Source organism: Nuphar pumila, chromosome 3 (assembly GCF_984573655.1).
Source record: "Nuphar pumila chromosome 3, dmNupPumi1.hap1.1, whole genome shotgun sequence".
NCBI classification, from domain to species: Eukaryota; Viridiplantae; Streptophyta; class Magnoliopsida; order Nymphaeales; family Nymphaeaceae; genus Nuphar; species Nuphar pumila.
The window spans coordinates 41,797,842-41,815,431 of record NC_143251.1 but is presented as its reverse complement, the minus strand read 5'-3'; the positions used below and the strand labels follow the sequence as shown (position 1 = coordinate 41,815,431).

Below are 17,590 nucleotides of genomic sequence, written 5' to 3'. Positions count from 1 at the left end.
GTATATGGATGATTGTTTCCCCGTGTTTCATGGGGGAAAAAAACGGACTCCAAGTGAATCGACCTAAACCAAAAGGGAACAGCTTTGGATTCCAGGGAATCGCGTTTCCCGCTTCCAAGTTGAGGAAACAGACAATTGCTTTTTTTTTTCTTTTATAGATCATCATCTTGGCGCCCTTGAAACGTCTCCTTCTCATTCTCTGTTTCCCACTCTCTCTCAGTAACCAGTCTATAGAGAGATAGAGAGAGAGAGAGAGAGAGAGAGAGAGAGAGAGAGAGAGATGGCGCGACAATGCAGCAGGCTCCTAGGGTTAGCGTCTTCACCCACGCCCGCCCTCTTCAGAAGAGGAGCAGGAGGAGGCGGAGCAACCCTAGCTCGCGCCACCGGCCGCCACCAGAGCAGCCGACGTTTCTCCGCCGTCCCTCCTCCTTCTCCTCCTCGTCGTTCCGCGGACAAGCGCACTCGCGTCACCATGGTGAGGTCTCTCTCTCTCTCTCTCTCTCTCTCTCTCTCTCTCTCGTCTGGGCGATTTTTGCTAGGGTTTTGTTTCATGTCTTCGTTCCGCATTTTAGCTGATTACCCTTTGGAGTTTTTGATGGTTCGTTTTGGTCGGATCACCAAACCAATTGAGTCGAGTAGGATTTGACGTGTTCATTTTGTGTTGATATTTACATCTCTGCTCGATCGATACTGCAGTTTTTTGTATTAGGGGATTTGATTTTGCGGTGTCTGTGTTTGATTTTGGTTTATGACTCATGTTTTGGGCTGTAATCGGTCCTTCGATGTGCTAGTCATGTTTCCATAGTTATTGGCTTGGTTGGTTTCTTTGAGCTACTCATTTTTATGTTTTTTGTTATTTTTGATTTATAACCCGAAGAAACCACACCCGGCACAAAGACCTGGCTGCGCTGGCTCAGCCTGTCATACCTAGGGTCGTCGTGTCGTCAGCAAAAAGCCCTAGACTAGCCCCCCCCCCCCCCCCCCCCCCCCCCCCCAGGCCTATGCTAGGCGTTGGCTTGCGCAGAGGGGTGACACCCATTAGAATCAAACCTTGACCACCTATCTAGCGGCCAGTTGATATTGTGTCCTCCGGTTGTATTGTTGGATAGCATTCTATTGTTGGTGTCAAATATGGAATCATGCATCAATAAGCAGTTATTTGACAATTTCTACCTCTGGAAGGAAAAAATTGGCAAATGGCAGTGTGGTTAGAACGATTGAATGTTTTAGGTCCTCCAATGGAATTTGGTTGAGAAGCAGGCACTCGAACAAGGTTTTTTATCAAGTCTTAGAGGCTGAAAGACCGAGCGGGTACCATATTATGGGACGAATAGATGCATATACGTGAGATAACTGCCATTCTGGACCACAGAGATCTAGTTAAGTGAAATCTCTGGAAAACTTTTTCGGAGTTCTTCTGATGTTGAGCTAGAAGAATCAAACTCGAGTTCTTTTTACAAGTCCATGAATAAAATACAAGCTTGATTGTCTGCAAAGAAAATGGTGCATTTCTCTGATTGCACCACACAGTGTTCATACATACAATTATTAGGGAATGATTTGTTCCATGTGGTCCTTTCTGATATTAGGTTTGGTATCTGTCTAGACGTATCTGATTAGGTGAAAAATAGTATCTAGTATGGTTTCTTAGGTGAAAAATAGTATCTAGTATGGTTTCTTCAAACCAGATCAAATAAGTATATAAACTCAGATAAGCTATTTTAAATGTAAGTTGAGATTGGGGGAATGAAACTATATTTCGATCTCATAGGGGTCTCCAGATTGGCAGAAATCCACTTCAATATGATAATGCTATATCTTTTGAGGTGAGAGTCTGACCATACCGTGCTATATCTTTCCTACATTCCAAAGATGAAGCCCATGGATCTTAGGAAAGGGCCAAAACCTCCACCGTGCATTTCAGTGATTGTTCATACTGTTGTTTTCCATGACCAAGAGAGCAGCTGTAGATCATGAAAATCAGTTTTATCTCTTCTGGTTTATATAACTTTTTTACTTCCTAACTTATGCTCCATGCCATAAATTTAGCAGCTATGAGGTTGAGAACAATACACATACTAGCATCTTATTCTTAGCACATCATTAAATGAGGAACTTACTTGCTAATGGTTGCTCTTTTGCCAGTAATGTAGATGAAATCAAGCCTTATCACCCTTACCCATCTTGACTAAGATCCATTTTAAGAGCGGATCTCTATACAACACTTCCCATCTATTAAAAATAACTTTACAACCTTTTGTGCTTCTCAGCCAATATGCTAGCTGCTCCCTTGTGTATTTGGCAAAGTCCACCTTGTCCACTAGATGTCAATCTTGCTACTTGGCTACTTGTTAGCCTTCACTACCACATTGCAAGTAACATTTCATATAAAGGGCCCAACCTACTATTGCCAGCCAACTTGTTGCTGTTTAATATATAATGAAAGGTGTGCACCTGGTTAACTGGTCGATCCATTCAAGGCTGATTCAACTTATGAAACCATCTTGGTCCAGATGAGGCAAGGCGCTAGGCACTAGTCTAGTTGAGCTAGAAGAGTGTTTGTGATCGACCATTGTATGCTGTTTTTCTTTACATGGTCTTAGGATGGGTACAATGGTCGTTTCTCACTTTTCTAAATTATGATACTTGTTTTCTTCCTGTGTTCTTCATTGTTATATTGCTTTCTTGGGCATGGTTGTCATTTTATATTGTCCTCTGATTAAGCATTTTTTTTGCCTTATCTAGTCATCTGGCACAAACTTTCTTTCTTTTCCTTTTTCGCTTCCTCATATTTGTGTATGTTACTGTTGTGAATCTTGTGATTTTAGTCATGTAAATTTATCTACTCGTTGATGTTATATATCATCATGGAAGTTGGAACTCAGAAAATCACTGATTCATGAACCTTATGATCATGTTCCTGCTTTTATCCTAAATGCAAAAGAACTTCTTTCACATAATGTTCCTATGTGGTATAATAAACAAATGTTTTATTTAATGTATTCATGCATTTTATTATCTTCAGAAACATTTTTAGTGAACTAGGGAATAGGCCAACTGATTATGCATGCATGGTCTTTTTATATCATTGGCTATTATTCGTATGCAACCATGTGTCAATCATGAAAACAGCTCTTTGTTTTTTTTTCTCATTGCCTTTGTAATCGGCTTTGATGGCTAAGCTGGGCAACAGCCACTGAGGATCCCTAGGTTAAAAATATGGTGGATACTGCTCCATCTATTGCACTTGCTGAATTTCCGATTTGACTAGTGTTCTTTTGTCTTAAAAAAGAACTATATTGAGGCATTCAAGTTTCCAGCCATCAAGTTATTTGATTGTCTACTTCTCAATAATGTCCTTGAGACAATATCTGGAGTTGCCCGTAAATGCTCTAGCAGAAGGTCCTTAGCTCACACTCAGAGATGTAGTGTACCGCAGTACTGTTCTATTCTATTGTTTGATATCTTTCTGATTGAGGACAATATGCATGGGACCATTACACCTTATCTGAATTTATTTGGTTAGAACTTGTAGACTCCATGATGACATTAAGTGCTCTTCAATTTTGATAGAATTCTGGTGCGAGGGATTAGAAATAAATGCTGAATGGTTGACTTCTTCTTCTTAACCACTGTACTTGAGTTCTTATCACAACTTCTACAGTGGAGAAAAGGGTACAGGTCTTGGAAATTTAGAAAATTGGCTCAAATACATATATTTGTAATCTCATAGTCCTGTCTTGCACTGTTCTTATTATTGTTTATGTTGTTTTTATTATTGTTGTTGCTACTAGTTGGACTAGTAGAAGATTGCTCTCTGCAAGATAGGAGTTTGAGGTTGTATTCTTTTACACTCTTTTTTTTAAGAAATATATCCTATATCTGTTACACCTATTACTTGTGTTCTCTGTCTTCTTTTCCTGGTTGTCTTGTGTACTGGGTTCTTATTATTATTTTTTCATTTTTATGAATTTCTTAGTCTGATCTGATGGCAAATTCATACCAGGGGAGAATAATGACGGGGACCATGTTAGGTGTGGTGATTGCTGGAGGAGCATATGTAAGTACAGCAGATGAAGCAACCTTCAGGTAGATAGGCTAGTCTTTGCTGAGCAGGGCACCCATTTCATATCATACTTCTGCATTCTAATTGTTTTTGAAAGAATTTAATAAAAGATTCTGGATTCTTATTGACAATTCTATAGTTACACCTTTTGTTTATCTATGAAGCTAGATACTTTTACTGCATAAAATCTTGTGTGAGGATTTTAGCTGTCTTGGGGTCGAATTAGATAGCTGGATAATTAGGTTGCACTATCATGATCAAGGGGGTATTGTGTTTGAATCTAGCTGTCTTGGTTGCATTGTTTATGAAAGCTTTCTACACAATAAAAATTGTGATAACAAATGTTCTCCATGTAGATATGGATGAATGAAATCCAATCTGTTTATTTATCATTCTATGGGGGACATTGGGATAACATCAGCTCAGTGTTGTGAAAGGCGTTGAGGCTTAGTGAGGCGCTCCACCAAAAACTAAGGCTAGGCGTAAAGCGTAAGCCTCAAATTTTTTTTTTGAAAACTTAAAAAAATTATAAAAAATATCTAAAAATACAAATAAATAAAGAATTGATTTATTAATTAAATAACAATCAATAAGAAATAGAAAATCTCAAATAAGTACTAAAAAATATGAGATTAACATATAAAAGTAACTAAAAATTGATTACATAACTGGAAAATATATGGGATTAACCAAAAAAAGTTAAAATATACTAATAAACTGATTACATAACTGGAAAATATATGAGATTAACCTACAAAAGTTAAAATATATGAGATTATTCTAAAAAATATGAGATTAACATATAAAAGTGACTAAAAAAATGATCACATAACTGGAAAACACATGAGATTAACCAACAAAAGATAAAATATACTAAGAAACCGATTACATTACTAAAACAACTGGAAAATATATGTGATTAACCAACAAAAGTTAAAATATATGAGATTATTCTAAAAAATATGAGATTAACATATAAAAGTAACTAAAAAACTGATTACGTAACTGGAAAATATATGAGATTAACCAAAAAAAGTTAAAATATACTAAGAAACTGATTACATAATTGAAATAACTGGAAAATATATGAGATTAACCTACAAAAGTTAAAATATATGAGATTATTCTAAAAAATATGAGATTAACATATAAAAGTAACTAAAAACTGATTACATAACTGGAAAATATATGCGATTAACCAACAAAAGTTAACATATAGTAAAAAACTGATTACATAACTGAAATGACTGGAAAATATATGAGATTAACCTACAAAAGTTAAAATATATGAGATTATTCTAAAAAATATGAGATTAACATATAAAAGTAACTAAAAACTGATTACATAACTGGAAAATATATGCGATTAACCAACAAAAGTTAACATATAGTAAGAAACTGATTACATAACTGAAATGACTGGAAAATATATGAGATTAACCTACAAAAGTTAAAATATATGAGATTATTCTAAAAAATATGAGATTAACATATAAAAGTAACTAAAAAACTGATTACATAACTAGAAAATATATGAGATTAACCAACAAAAGTAAAAATATACTAAGAAACTGATTACATAACTGAAATACTGGAAAATATATGAGATTAACCTACAAAACTCTTATTGATTATGTCTCATAAGTCTTGTTGTAAAAAAAAAAACTTTTTTTTTGAGCCTTGGGCTTGCGCCTTGAGGCACAGGGGGCCACGCCTCAAGGCGAGGCGCGCCTTTTGCGCCTCAAGGCACGTTTTTTATGACACTGCATCAGCTTTATCAAAATTTTAATTTTTGTCTCCTCTGCTAGATGATCTACAAGTGTTATAATATTATCAGCGCATGGCTTAACATAGAAGAATTACCTTGGATTGCATGGTGAAGTCCATGACTATTTTTTCTATTAGGCGCTGTTGGGTTATATTTTGCCAACCCTATTGCATATGGACATGGTTTTAGGGAACTTATTAGATGGCATACAGTCAACATTCACATAGCTTGACAAAGATATGGTGAATGGCAAACATCTATCTCTACATATTTGTCTTCTTCATCTACATAATGACACAAAACCAACTTGATCATGATCTTTTCATAAACTAGTTGGTCTTCTTCTTTGTCTACATAATGGCAAAAACCATCATGGTCATCTTCATGAGTCAAACCTGTGATCCATTCTCTAAGATATTGCGACTTTACTGAAACACTTGTCACTTCCAACCTCATCATGATCATTGTATTATTCTCCTACATCATTGTCACTCTGTTTTCACTCTCATTTTTAATGTGTACTTCATCATTATCATCCCTTCTATACATCTTTATCTTGATTGTTATCTTATTATATTGCTATCACCCTATGTCACACGGACTCGGCTAGGGAGGCGCCGCACCCGAATCGACACGCCCCGACACGGGTGTGGCTTAGGACACGGCCCGGACTCGGTCAACGAATCGAGGCCGAGTCCGTCCTCGTTTTGGACTCGGTCAATGTTGACCGAGTCTATATTTGCCTATTTTAGGGTGAAAAAACTAAAAAAAATGCTTTTTTATATTTTTTAATATATATATATATATTTATATATATAAAGAGACTGCTGTGCACAATGCACAGTGACTGTGCTGTGCACAGTCACGGTGACTGTGCTGTGCACGGACTGTGCTGTATGCACAGTCACGCACTTTTTTTTTAATAAATAAATTATATATATATATATATATATATATAGCCGAGTCCCCGTGTCCAAAATTTTTAAAATTGCGCCGCACCTGCACCCATGTGACATAGCTATCACCATGCATCATTACATCATCATCACTATCATTGTGAAAGTTCATATTGTCTTCTACTTGTTCCATGTCTCTGAGCAAAATTTATTGTATTTTCTTGGATGAGAGACTGCGTAAGTCATCATATGTATTTTTTTTCGTCACATAAATATGCCATAAGCTCTGTTATAAAGTTTTCTAAGGATTCTAAGGAAAATGATGCTCAAGCTGCACTAAAGTTCCTTATGAAGATGTAGATGTTCTTGCCAATCCTACTATATTCAGATGGTTGTAAGGGCATCTAAGGTACAGTTTGAGATGAATATCCAAATAAGCTTGATAGGTTTAGTTGGATATAGTAAATCTTTTTGGATCCCACTGTCACATGGATACAAATGCGGGAGTGGGACATGATTTAGATTCACTTGTTACGATTTGATAATATTCAATAATTAGGACACGGGGATACAACTGTACACACATGGATGTGTGTGTGTATAAAACAACAATTCTAAATCGCTATAATTAGGAATATCAAATAATGAAAGTAAATTGAAATGTAATGTAATTGATGATAAATTTTAAAAGAAAAAAAATTCAAGTGAATATGAAATAAGTAAATAAGATCATAAAAGAAAATAGATAAAGTTAATGACACAATGTTGACCAAGGTTGTAAGTATCATATTGTTACCCGTATTGGTCGGGTCCAAAATAAGATATGCATCGTATTGTAAAAATTTGTAAATTTTTAATAATTTTTTTTCAAAAAATCCAAAAAAATCATGAACAATTAGAAAAAAATAGCAAAAATTCTAAAAAAATCATAACACATGAAACAATGCTGAATTGCACAACATACAATCATAAAATGACATATTATGTCTATGAGCTGCATAAGACATCATAATCAAGTTTTTTAAAAATAATACATGAAACAATAACCAAGTTATTTAAAAATATACCATCAATCATCATCATCTTCTCCTTCGGCATTCACATCATCTCTAATGTACATGGGCTCTTCCTCATCTACGTCCTGAGCTCCTTCCACATTTATCCTGAATATCCTTTTCATTCAGTTTGTTTGCTTCTTCTTGAACCCATGCACTCAATGCATCAAAATTTTCTAAACTAGTGAGATCAAATTGCTCTTTGTGCCTCCTTGATGATAAATTTTCTGGTTGCCTAAAAAGATGACATGAAAAAATTAAAATTAGTTGGGTTTTGTATGATATAAAAAAACTTTAAATAAGCGCATGAAAATGACAAATAAACTTTAGAAATTTATATACCTTTGCCTCAGCCGTAAGTTGTAGCGAACGCAGACGAGGTCATTGAGCATTTTGTGCTCCAATCTATTTCTTTGTTTTGTATGTATTTGCTTAAAGATGCTTCAATTTCTCTTGCATCCACTTGCACTACACGTTTGGCTAAGAATGTGAATGTCAAAAGCTCTCAAGTTTGGAACATTACTTTCAAACCTCGTCCACACATGTCTAAAAAAACAGGAAAATGAAAATCAATAAGAAAATAACAAATACAATCATATAAAACATCATAACTAAATAACAATATAAAATTAAAATTGAAATAGACAAAATAAGTTACATGAACACATCGTGACACGATTTTGCATTTCTGCAAACCTTCCCATATCATACAATGCATTATCATAAATTTTCATTTCCTTATGAATTTGATCTTGAATGTCATAATCAGGGTTCGACCTTTAAATGTAATCCAAAAGTCCCTTGTTGACTTCTCTGTTCATTTTAAATGTTGGGGAGTATCTAAATGCAAGATTTAAATAATATGCTACAACATGAAGAGGTTGATGAAGATGCCCAATCCATTTATGATCAATAATGTTCTATACAGGGGTGTATATTTTTTTATTCCTATTCAAATTATCTCTAATGGCCTCTTTTGCTTTATCCATGGCCTCATAGAGATAACACATAGTTGGTTTGTCTTCACTGTCAACCAATCAGAGCACTTTTACCAAAGATATAATGATTGTCAACAACTTCAAGCATGAATTTCAAAATTCACTTATGTATACAATATCTATAATTTCTCTTGATTTTCTTTTTTGTGCATAGTGATATGCATTCCACTAATATGATGAAAACATTTTTTTTAGTGTACTATTTTTTACTAGACTTTGGACTGTAAAAAATTTCGTAGCAAATCTAATTACTGCACTATGAATCAACTCAACACTACTAGTGTATTTTCTCATCAAGTTCAAAATACATGCATGATTGTAAATAAATTTAATAACTTGGCAATATTCAACTGTGTGTTTTATCTCAACCATGATATCGATGTCCTCAAGCATGAGGTCTATGCAATGGGCAACACATGTGGTCGAAAAGAATAATCCATAAATTTCTGTCAATTATTTACCCGTTGTCCTATAATTTGTTGTATTATCGATAATGAATTGAATAATATTTTGAGATTGAACCTCTTCTAGAACCTGATCAAATACCCTGAGCAATACATTTGTTATCTTGGGCGTATCAGACAAACCAATTGACTTCAAAAACATAGTTCCTTTGGGGTGGTAGACAAGAAAATTTATTAAGGTCCTTGACTTTCTGTCTATCCACCCATCTGCCATGATGCTATACCTAGTTTCTCTCCATTACTGTCTCATCTCATCACATTATGCTTTCACTTTATTCACATTAGTATCTAAAAATTTTTCTCTCAAAGCATGATGTAAAGGCATTATATATCCAGACTCTATACTGATTATGACATCTATCATGACCTAAAAAATTAATAGAATTTACTACATTGAAAGGAATGCAGGCATCATAGAACCATCTCCCAACCGCGTTATTCGCCTGCTCGACTAAATGTTAAGGAGTCATAACAGTACAAATGTCGGGTTGCACCCCAGGGGCAGTCCTAAGAGGAAAAAAATTCCTAATAGAGTCTATCTCTACCTTCTTTCAAATAACTACCTCCCACTCCTCTTTATCCTCCTCTTCTTTTTGTGCCTGCGACACTACTACTACTAGCACCGACTACATCTTTCTCTTTTGTTACAAAAGTTCTTACTTTTGATGTTATGTTAGGGGTTGTAAGATAAGAAATGGGGAGCTCATTTTCATCCTCTCAAGGTTGTGCATACCTTATTTATGCCTCACTTATCTCTTTTTCTTGTTTTTTTTCTCAGACCAGTAAGTAATTGTTGGCATTGTAAATAATGATTCAATCGAGAGATACCACTCGAAAAAACAGTATGACAATAGTTGCACTCGATTTCAATCGGTTTTCACTCATTACTTGAGTGCTCCAATGTCATGCCAGATCATTTAATGTCATTTTTTTCAAAAAAAATAAAAATAAAAAATATGTTTTTTTTTACCTTAACCCACTTCCTTGAGTGAAGAAATATTGAAAATGCACTCTTACTTGAACAAACTGCAAAAGCCCTCTCTCTTACGTACATATCGACCCTCAAATCGCTCTCTTGAGTCCTATGGTGTGTGGATACCTCTATAATGACTTCTACATAAATGAGGGAGTCGACTCTCAAGAGGTCTTTAAAATCTAAAACTGTAAAATTACAATTCGTTTTTTTAAGTGCGTCGACGATGTACCTGTATCGTACAATATGGTATGATATAGGGTTGTATTGTACGATACATATACAATACACACTCATATCGCGATGCGAATGTGTATCATATCAATATCCCCCATAGTAACGATACATAATGTATTGTAGCATATCATACAATGCAGTGCAGTACGATACTTACAACATTGATGTTGACTGTGTGAAACTGGTTCGACTACAAGTGTTGTGTCGTGTCCATTGTGTCGTGTCCATGAAGTGTTCGATTGTCGTATTGAGTTTCTACTGACTCTAAAGGACCAGTTCTGACATCATACCTTCTCTTTTCTTTCACCTCCAGCAATCTCGGCATCACTCGCTTGCTCTCCCCATGCCATCTTAATTCTCATTAAAGTGTAGGTATCATTCTGATACTAAACACATCAACAAGGGTACTAACAGCCTTTCTGTTTTGTTCACCTAATACCTAAGCATCACATTTGACCGATTATCTTGAATTTCACCATTCATACAAATGTTTCTAATTATCTAAACCTACTTTGAATAGTCCAGTCATCAAAATCATTATGGTAGTCTTCCCCATGATAGAGCATTATTACTAATATCGGATTTTTGGGTATTATCGGCAGAGTCAATCTTTTAAATCTTTGTTGTAGTCTTTTCTCTTCATGTCCTGCTTCTTATGCATGATTCGTTGTACTTGTTGTTTGTGCAGTGGCTGGCTATTTAATGCAACAAAGCTTGTCAATCCTCTCTTTGCCTTATTAGATCCTGAGGCTGCTCATCGTTTGGCAATATCAGCTGCAGCACGTGGATACATCCCGCGGGAAAAGAGGCCTGACCCACCAATACTGGAGGTTGAAGTCTGGGGGCAAAAGTTTTTGAATCCAATTGGTCTTGCTGCAGGTTTTGATAAAAATGCAGAGGCTGTTGAGAATTTATTGGGACTTGGCTTCAGTTTTGTTGAGGTTGGCTCTGTCACCCCCATCCCCGAAGAGGGTAATCCAAAGCCTTGCATATTCAGAATACCGCAACAGAGGTAAGCATGTAGGTTGTTTTTTTTCTTTTTTTCCTTCCATTCGAAATTGATTGCCTGATCCTGGATTGCTTCCATTTTCACGGTTTGTAGTTTCTAAAATTTTTAACTTTGGTAACTTTATTTCATGTGGACTGTGATATGTTTATTGCTTTTAAAACATTGAATATTTGGGTGACCGAGAAATATCATCTTCTTAGGTGTTTCAACGTTTTAACAGAAATACACTTGGAAATTTTCAGTGCTTCAGGTTTCCAAAAGCAATAGTAAAGTGCAGTCAGGCATCAGTGCCAGAAACTCTCTTATTAGCATGTTTTCCTATCAACATGAATCTAACCAAATTTATCTTCCATAGAAATTGGATTGCACCAAATAAAAGTCTTTAATTGATCCATTTCTCCTGACTCTACTTGCTGGTGCATTCTATATATTTTTGGTACACAATGTGGTTGAACATGTCTACATTTGTTTAGCTGCCTCTTATTCATGGGTTTCTTCAGAAATAGTTGCATTTGAGTCAGGCTCAGATCCTCTGCCTATCTTGTAGGGGCTCCAACATAGAGTGAGTTCATTGGGGACACATTCCCCTTTTGAAAGATACCAGCCCTACAGGTGGTGGGAAAGTACATACAACCTGCTGGGGTTGCAGCCATGTAAAATAGGTGGAGGACCTGATTCTGGCCCATTGTATTAAGACAGCTCCAAAAAGAGCAGAGCAAAAGTATTGTGTTGTCTATTACATTTTCGCAAATGTTTAAGCGGAAGTCCTTTATCTTTAATTCTTTTTATTCTTTGGCACACACATAAATCATTTGCATTGTACAGCCTTTTTTTACTATGCATCTGAAAGCATCATAAGATGCAAGTTTCTCATTCTGCATGTTCATTTAGTATGTCAGCTTATGGGAACTACAAATTCCTTTCCCCTGATGGCTTCTCTGCTTGTTTTTCTTATGATCTTGTGCTTTTCTTATTTTACCTGAAATGATGGTTGAGTTCTTTCATGCAAAATTAGTTAATATAGGATAATGGTCCTTGTTCTGGTGAATAATAGTTTAGATGCTTGCTTTATGGCAGAGCTATCATTAGTCGAGATTGTTATAATAGCAAGGGTCTTGTGGCGGTTGTCGAACGTTTGGCTGGACAGTATGGCAAGATCAAGTTTAAAAGGAAATCTGATGATGTAGACCATGGAGGAAAAGCAGGACTTGGCATTGTTGGCGTTAACATTGGCAAGAATAAGACGAGTGAAGATGCATCTGCCGATTACCTTCAAGGATTTCATACCTTGTGCCATGTTGCTGATTATTTGGTATTCATAGCTACTTGCTAAAATATATGACATAAACTAATTGTCTAACACCAATTATTTTCAATCTGTTCTTTTAGCAACTTTGTTGCTTTTGTGCTTTTGTGATCTACCTGTTGTTCTATCTTGAAGTTCAACATTGCCTGCTATATTAAAAGAATAAATGCTCACATGCATGCTGGGGGAAGCAAAAAGAATTCACTAAGTTGTTACTTTAGCTGGTCCCTATAACATTGGAGAAACAATGCTGATCTAGCACTGGGGTTGGACATGAGGCGATGTAATGATGGGCCTCCAGGTACCTGCCCTGTCTAGGCCGGGCTGCCTGAAACCAATAAGAGTATAAGACCCATGCTGGCTCAGCCTGAACAACAAACTGGACCAGGTTTAGGTCGGTCTGGGTAAGGTAGCTCTCAAATGGAGCTCGACCTAAATGTTTGTGATGGATATACATCACCAAAAATTCCAACATTTTTGGAGTGTGCTTGTGTGGGTGTGTATGTGTGTGTACATGTGCATGCACGTGCATGTGAGTAATAGTTTCCACTGGATTTTGTTTTTTTTTTTCATTAACACATCACCAAATTTTTTCTTTTTCACCCCCAACCATTATTTGGATAGCATGGTGGTATATTATTTGGATTATAAAGGTATTTTAGTAAGAATATAATATGTGCAGCTAATTTTTTCTCCTTTTAAAATAAGATCCACAAAATTACTGGACATTGACAATTGAGTAATAATAAAAGTTGATTAAGTTATGTATGTATTTCTGTGTTCTTCTTTTACTCCTGTAGTTACTGAGATTACATAGTTATTAGTTTAATGTATGACTATGCTTAGATGACTAGTATGACATCTTCATGAGCTGTGTTATGGAATGGCTGCAGAGTGGAAACATTGATCTTTTCAATAGTAAACTATTTCACATAGAATGTCCAATGGATATAGGTGTGTTCTACATTCTCAACATAGTTTTTGAAGGAAGAGCGGCGGCTGTTCGTCTTCTGAAGAACTGAACTAATTCAACAAGCATAATCTGGCTTATATGTACTTTGTGCTCTTCTGTATGCTTGAGATAACATGCTGATATGAATCTAATGCAGTATTTTTTAACTGCATTTTTGTGTCATTTTTTCAGGTTATAAATGTTTCATCTCCAAATAATCTGGGGCTACGTAAGCTTCAGGGAAGGAAACAACTTAAAGATCTGATTGGAAAGGTTGTCAGCTGCAGTTTTATGAATGAAAGTAATGAATTTAATTCTTAATAATTGTTTGTGATAGTCAAAAACCTAAAGTCTGATTTTCAGCTTTTGCTTTTACAAGATCCAATCTGCTCGTGATGAAATGATGTGGGATGAGAAAGGTCCCCCTCCTTTGCTTGTTAAAATCTCACCCGATCTATCAAGACAAGACATTGAAGATATTGCTGCAGTACGTTACTTTTCACATTACAAAACTTTCATCAAGTAACAAATTTAAGTCCACCTCCACTGTTTACTCAATATGATATGCATATCACTGATTTATGTCTGTTTCTGCCAGGTGGCTCTTAATTTGCAGTTGGATGGACTGGTATGGTCTCTTCCATTATAAATATGCATACGTACATACTATATATATAGGAAAAGTGGTAACTGCCTACTGTGTGCGAACAAGTGGTTTTGGTTTTTTTTTTGGCAAATCTGACCCTACAGATGTGGCATGGTCGATTTGCTAGGAAACAGCACTTTCAGCCCCCCAGGATTAGCGACCTAGCTGCGCTGGCTCTGCCTGCCATACTTATGATCACTGTCATGGCAGCGTAAAACTCCTTGGGCTACCCTTGCCCCCAGGAACTCGCCACGCTTCGGCTTGTGCAAGGGGTGACACCCATGGGATTTGAACCTAGACCACCTGCCTAGTGGCCTAGGCCCCATTCCGTGGAACATGTTTTTTAGATAAAAAACATGAATTTTAAGCCTTGAATATTTATAAAAATCTTAGACCGTCGATTTTTCAACCTTATAAAAACCTACACACGTGTCAGAAAGCGATCCAAGATTGAATTCCTATATATATAGGAAAAGTGGTAACTGCCTACTGTGTGCGAACAAGTGTTTTTGGTTTTTTTTTTTTTTTGCAAATCTGACCCTACAGATGTGGCATGGTCGATTTGCTAGGAAACAGCACTTTCAGCCCCCCAGGATTAGCGACCTAGCTGCGCTGGCTCTGCCTGCCATACTTATGATCACTGTCATGGCAGCGTAAAACTCCTTGGGCTACCCTTGCCCCCGGGAACTCGCCACGCTTCGGCTTGTGCAAGGGGTGACACCCATGGGATTTGAACCTAGACCGCCTGCCTACTGGCCTAGGCCCCATTCCGTGGATCATGTTTTTTAGATAAAAAACATGAATTTTAAGCCTTGAATATTTTATAAAAATCTTAGACCGTCGATTTTTCAACCTTATAAAAACCTACACACGTGTCAGAAGGCGATCCAAGATTGAATTCCTATAAAATCAAGCATGTAGAATACATTTGTACATACAGATTTAAGGAAAACATGAAAAATCCCCTTTAAAAGCTGGTAGGCTGGCGGTAGGCCACAAAAGTAGTAGTCAGCTACCACCTACTATATATATATATATACATATATATATATATATATATTTATATATATATATATATATATATAGAGAGAGAGAGAGAGAGAGAGAGAGCGATTGTTCAGCCATCGCAAATTGCTTGCTGTGGAAAATTTGTGGGGCTTTCTTGAATCTAAGGTGGAACAGCCTTTTCACAACCATTTCTGGTTTGAGAAAAAAACCCTAATCAAGGTTGGAATTTTGTTTGTTCTAAAAATTTTTGCCTAATAATGCTACAGTGTTCTCTCTCTTTTTTAATGTATGCTCTCTAAGTATTTGTGCCTGCAGATCATATCAAACCCAACCATTTCAAGACCAGAACCTGTAAATAAATACCCTGTGGCTAAAGAATCTGGTGGATTGAGTGGAAAGCCTTTATTGAATTTGTCGACGGATATTCTCAAGGAGATGTACATCCTAACCCAAGTATGTATCTATAAAATTTGGCTTCAGTGGTTGAATAAAAATGTCTTGTCATCCATAAGTGGCTGCTTGTGTCTGAAATTGAACGTATGTGCTGTCACTGATATAGTTGACTGGTTACATCAGAAATTGATGTTTATGTTCGTGGATTTAGACTTGTATCATAATAATTGTTCTACTGCTGCTGCTATATATCTTGTTATTGTTTTAACTACTACTTATAGAAAGCTTGTCTTTGTTTCCGCAATTAGGGGTCATCTTACAGTTTCATGTTTTTTTCTGCTTTCACCAGGGAAAAATCATTCTTGTTGGCTGTGGAGGTGTTACGAGGTATTAGTAATGAACAGATTGTTTTTGCAATCTGGATTTACATATGCCTGTTGTTTCATACTGACTTTTGTTTTTTGAAATCTGAACGACTTATTATTGATACTTTACTTGCTTTAGTGGTGAGGATGCATACAGAAAGATTCGGGCAGGAGCAACTCTTGTTCAAGTCTATACAGCATTTGCATATGAGGGACCTGCTCTGGTCCCGCGAATAAAGGTACCAGTCTACATCAGCTGAAATTTGAGATGATTTTGTTGATTCATCAGAAGGTTTTGACGAATAAAGTTATTTAGTCGTGCAATATTCTTGAGATCAACTTGAACTGACCTGTCTGGCACTGAGCGTAGTGGCAACAGCATAAACTGAACTGATTCATGTCTAGCACTGAGAACAGTGGCAACTGCATAAACGATAACGATGATGAGTTTGATTCCATATCATCATATTCCTTTTGCTTTGTCTACAGGCTGAGCTATCTAGATGCCTGGAAAGGGATGGCTTCAAGTCGGTCCGTGAAGCTGTTGGTGCAGATTGCAGATAGCTGTTGAGTAGAAGCTGATTTTGTATGCCTTGAGCTTATGGATAAGAGTAATGGGGTCATTACTGCTTCAGTTGGAGTTTCTTTTGTTTTTTCTAATCATCAATGTGATTATATACACGAGTTGCTTTCCACGCTTTCCAGGAATTTTGGAGTAAAGGTGATCCTACAAATTGGTATTGGAAACAGATCACTACAGAAAAAATTTTCTCCCTTATTTTCGGCGAAAAAGAAAAGCCATCATAATTTTTTTCTTAGTTTCTTCATTTTTGTTGATCATAAAGAATATTTGTGTATATTAATATTGTATTCTTCATTTATGTTCACAAGTCCATGGACAAATGCATGGATTGATGCTCTTTAATGATCCTTTTCCACAGAGGAATGCCCTATGTTCTCACCTTTACTCGTATTGCTGTACTTTTGGTGGCCGTTTGATTGCTTCACTCTTCTCTGGATAAAGTTTCGGCAGAAAAGAAATTTTCCTATTTCCTGTTTGCTAAAAGCCACGGGCTCCATGTTTTTTTTTCCTACAACTTTTTCTGTTTTATGAGCATTTTATGCTCCTCGAGTGTATCAAATGTATCCTTAAGAGACATGGCAAACTTCATTTTGTGATGGGTTGGATCTGGACAGGACCCACTAACCGAATATTTTGCTGTTAAACAAGTGGGTGAATCCGGAATATATGAACCATCTACCACCCAACTTGGTTCTGAATCTAGATTGAATTTTTTATTTTTTTGATAGGCACCCCTTGCGCAAAGTGTGGCTACTTCCTGGGGGCAAGGGTTAAGCTCATGGAGTTTTAGCTGCCAGGACAGTGACCGTAAGTATGACAGGCAAAGCCAGCGGGGCTAAGTCTTTGATCCGAAGGGTGGTTTCTCCGTGTA

The 17,590-nt window shown here is 36.4% G+C and overlaps 1 protein-coding gene across 1 annotated transcript; it reads left to right on the top strand.

Moving 5' to 3' along the window:
• Nucleotides 1–267: 267 nt before the first annotated feature.
• On the top strand, nt 268–17,076 carry LOC149842702 (dihydroorotate dehydrogenase (quinone), mitochondrial-like). The gene is made up of 11 exons (XM_090001546.1): nt 268–475; nt 4,007–4,089; nt 11,146–11,469; nt 12,544–12,778; nt 13,917–13,997; nt 14,104–14,211; nt 14,323–14,352; nt 15,694–15,831; nt 16,121–16,158; nt 16,276–16,375; nt 16,626–17,076. Exons 1-11 carry the CDS (start codon nt 281–283, stop codon nt 16,698–16,700), a joined length of 1,407 nt encoding a protein of 468 aa, XP_089857672.1. The 5' UTR covers nt 268–280; the 3' UTR covers nt 16,701–17,076.
• The last annotated feature ends 514 nt before the right edge of the window (nt 17,077–17,590 follow it).

Excerpts from the sequence above, each read along its gene's own strand:
- LOC149842702 (XM_090001546.1), top strand. The coding sequence starts at position 281 with ATGGCGCGACAATGCAGCAGGCTCCTAGGGTTAGCGTCTTCACCCACG. Across the intron at positions 12,779-13,916 it reads GCCATGTTGCTGATTATTTG|GTTATAAATGTTTCATCTCC; the intron begins GTATTCATAGCT and ends TCATTTTTTCAG. Across the intron at positions 14,353-15,693 it reads ATTTGCAGTTGGATGGACTG|ATCATATCAAACCCAACCAT; the intron begins GTATGGTCTCTT and ends TTGTGCCTGCAG.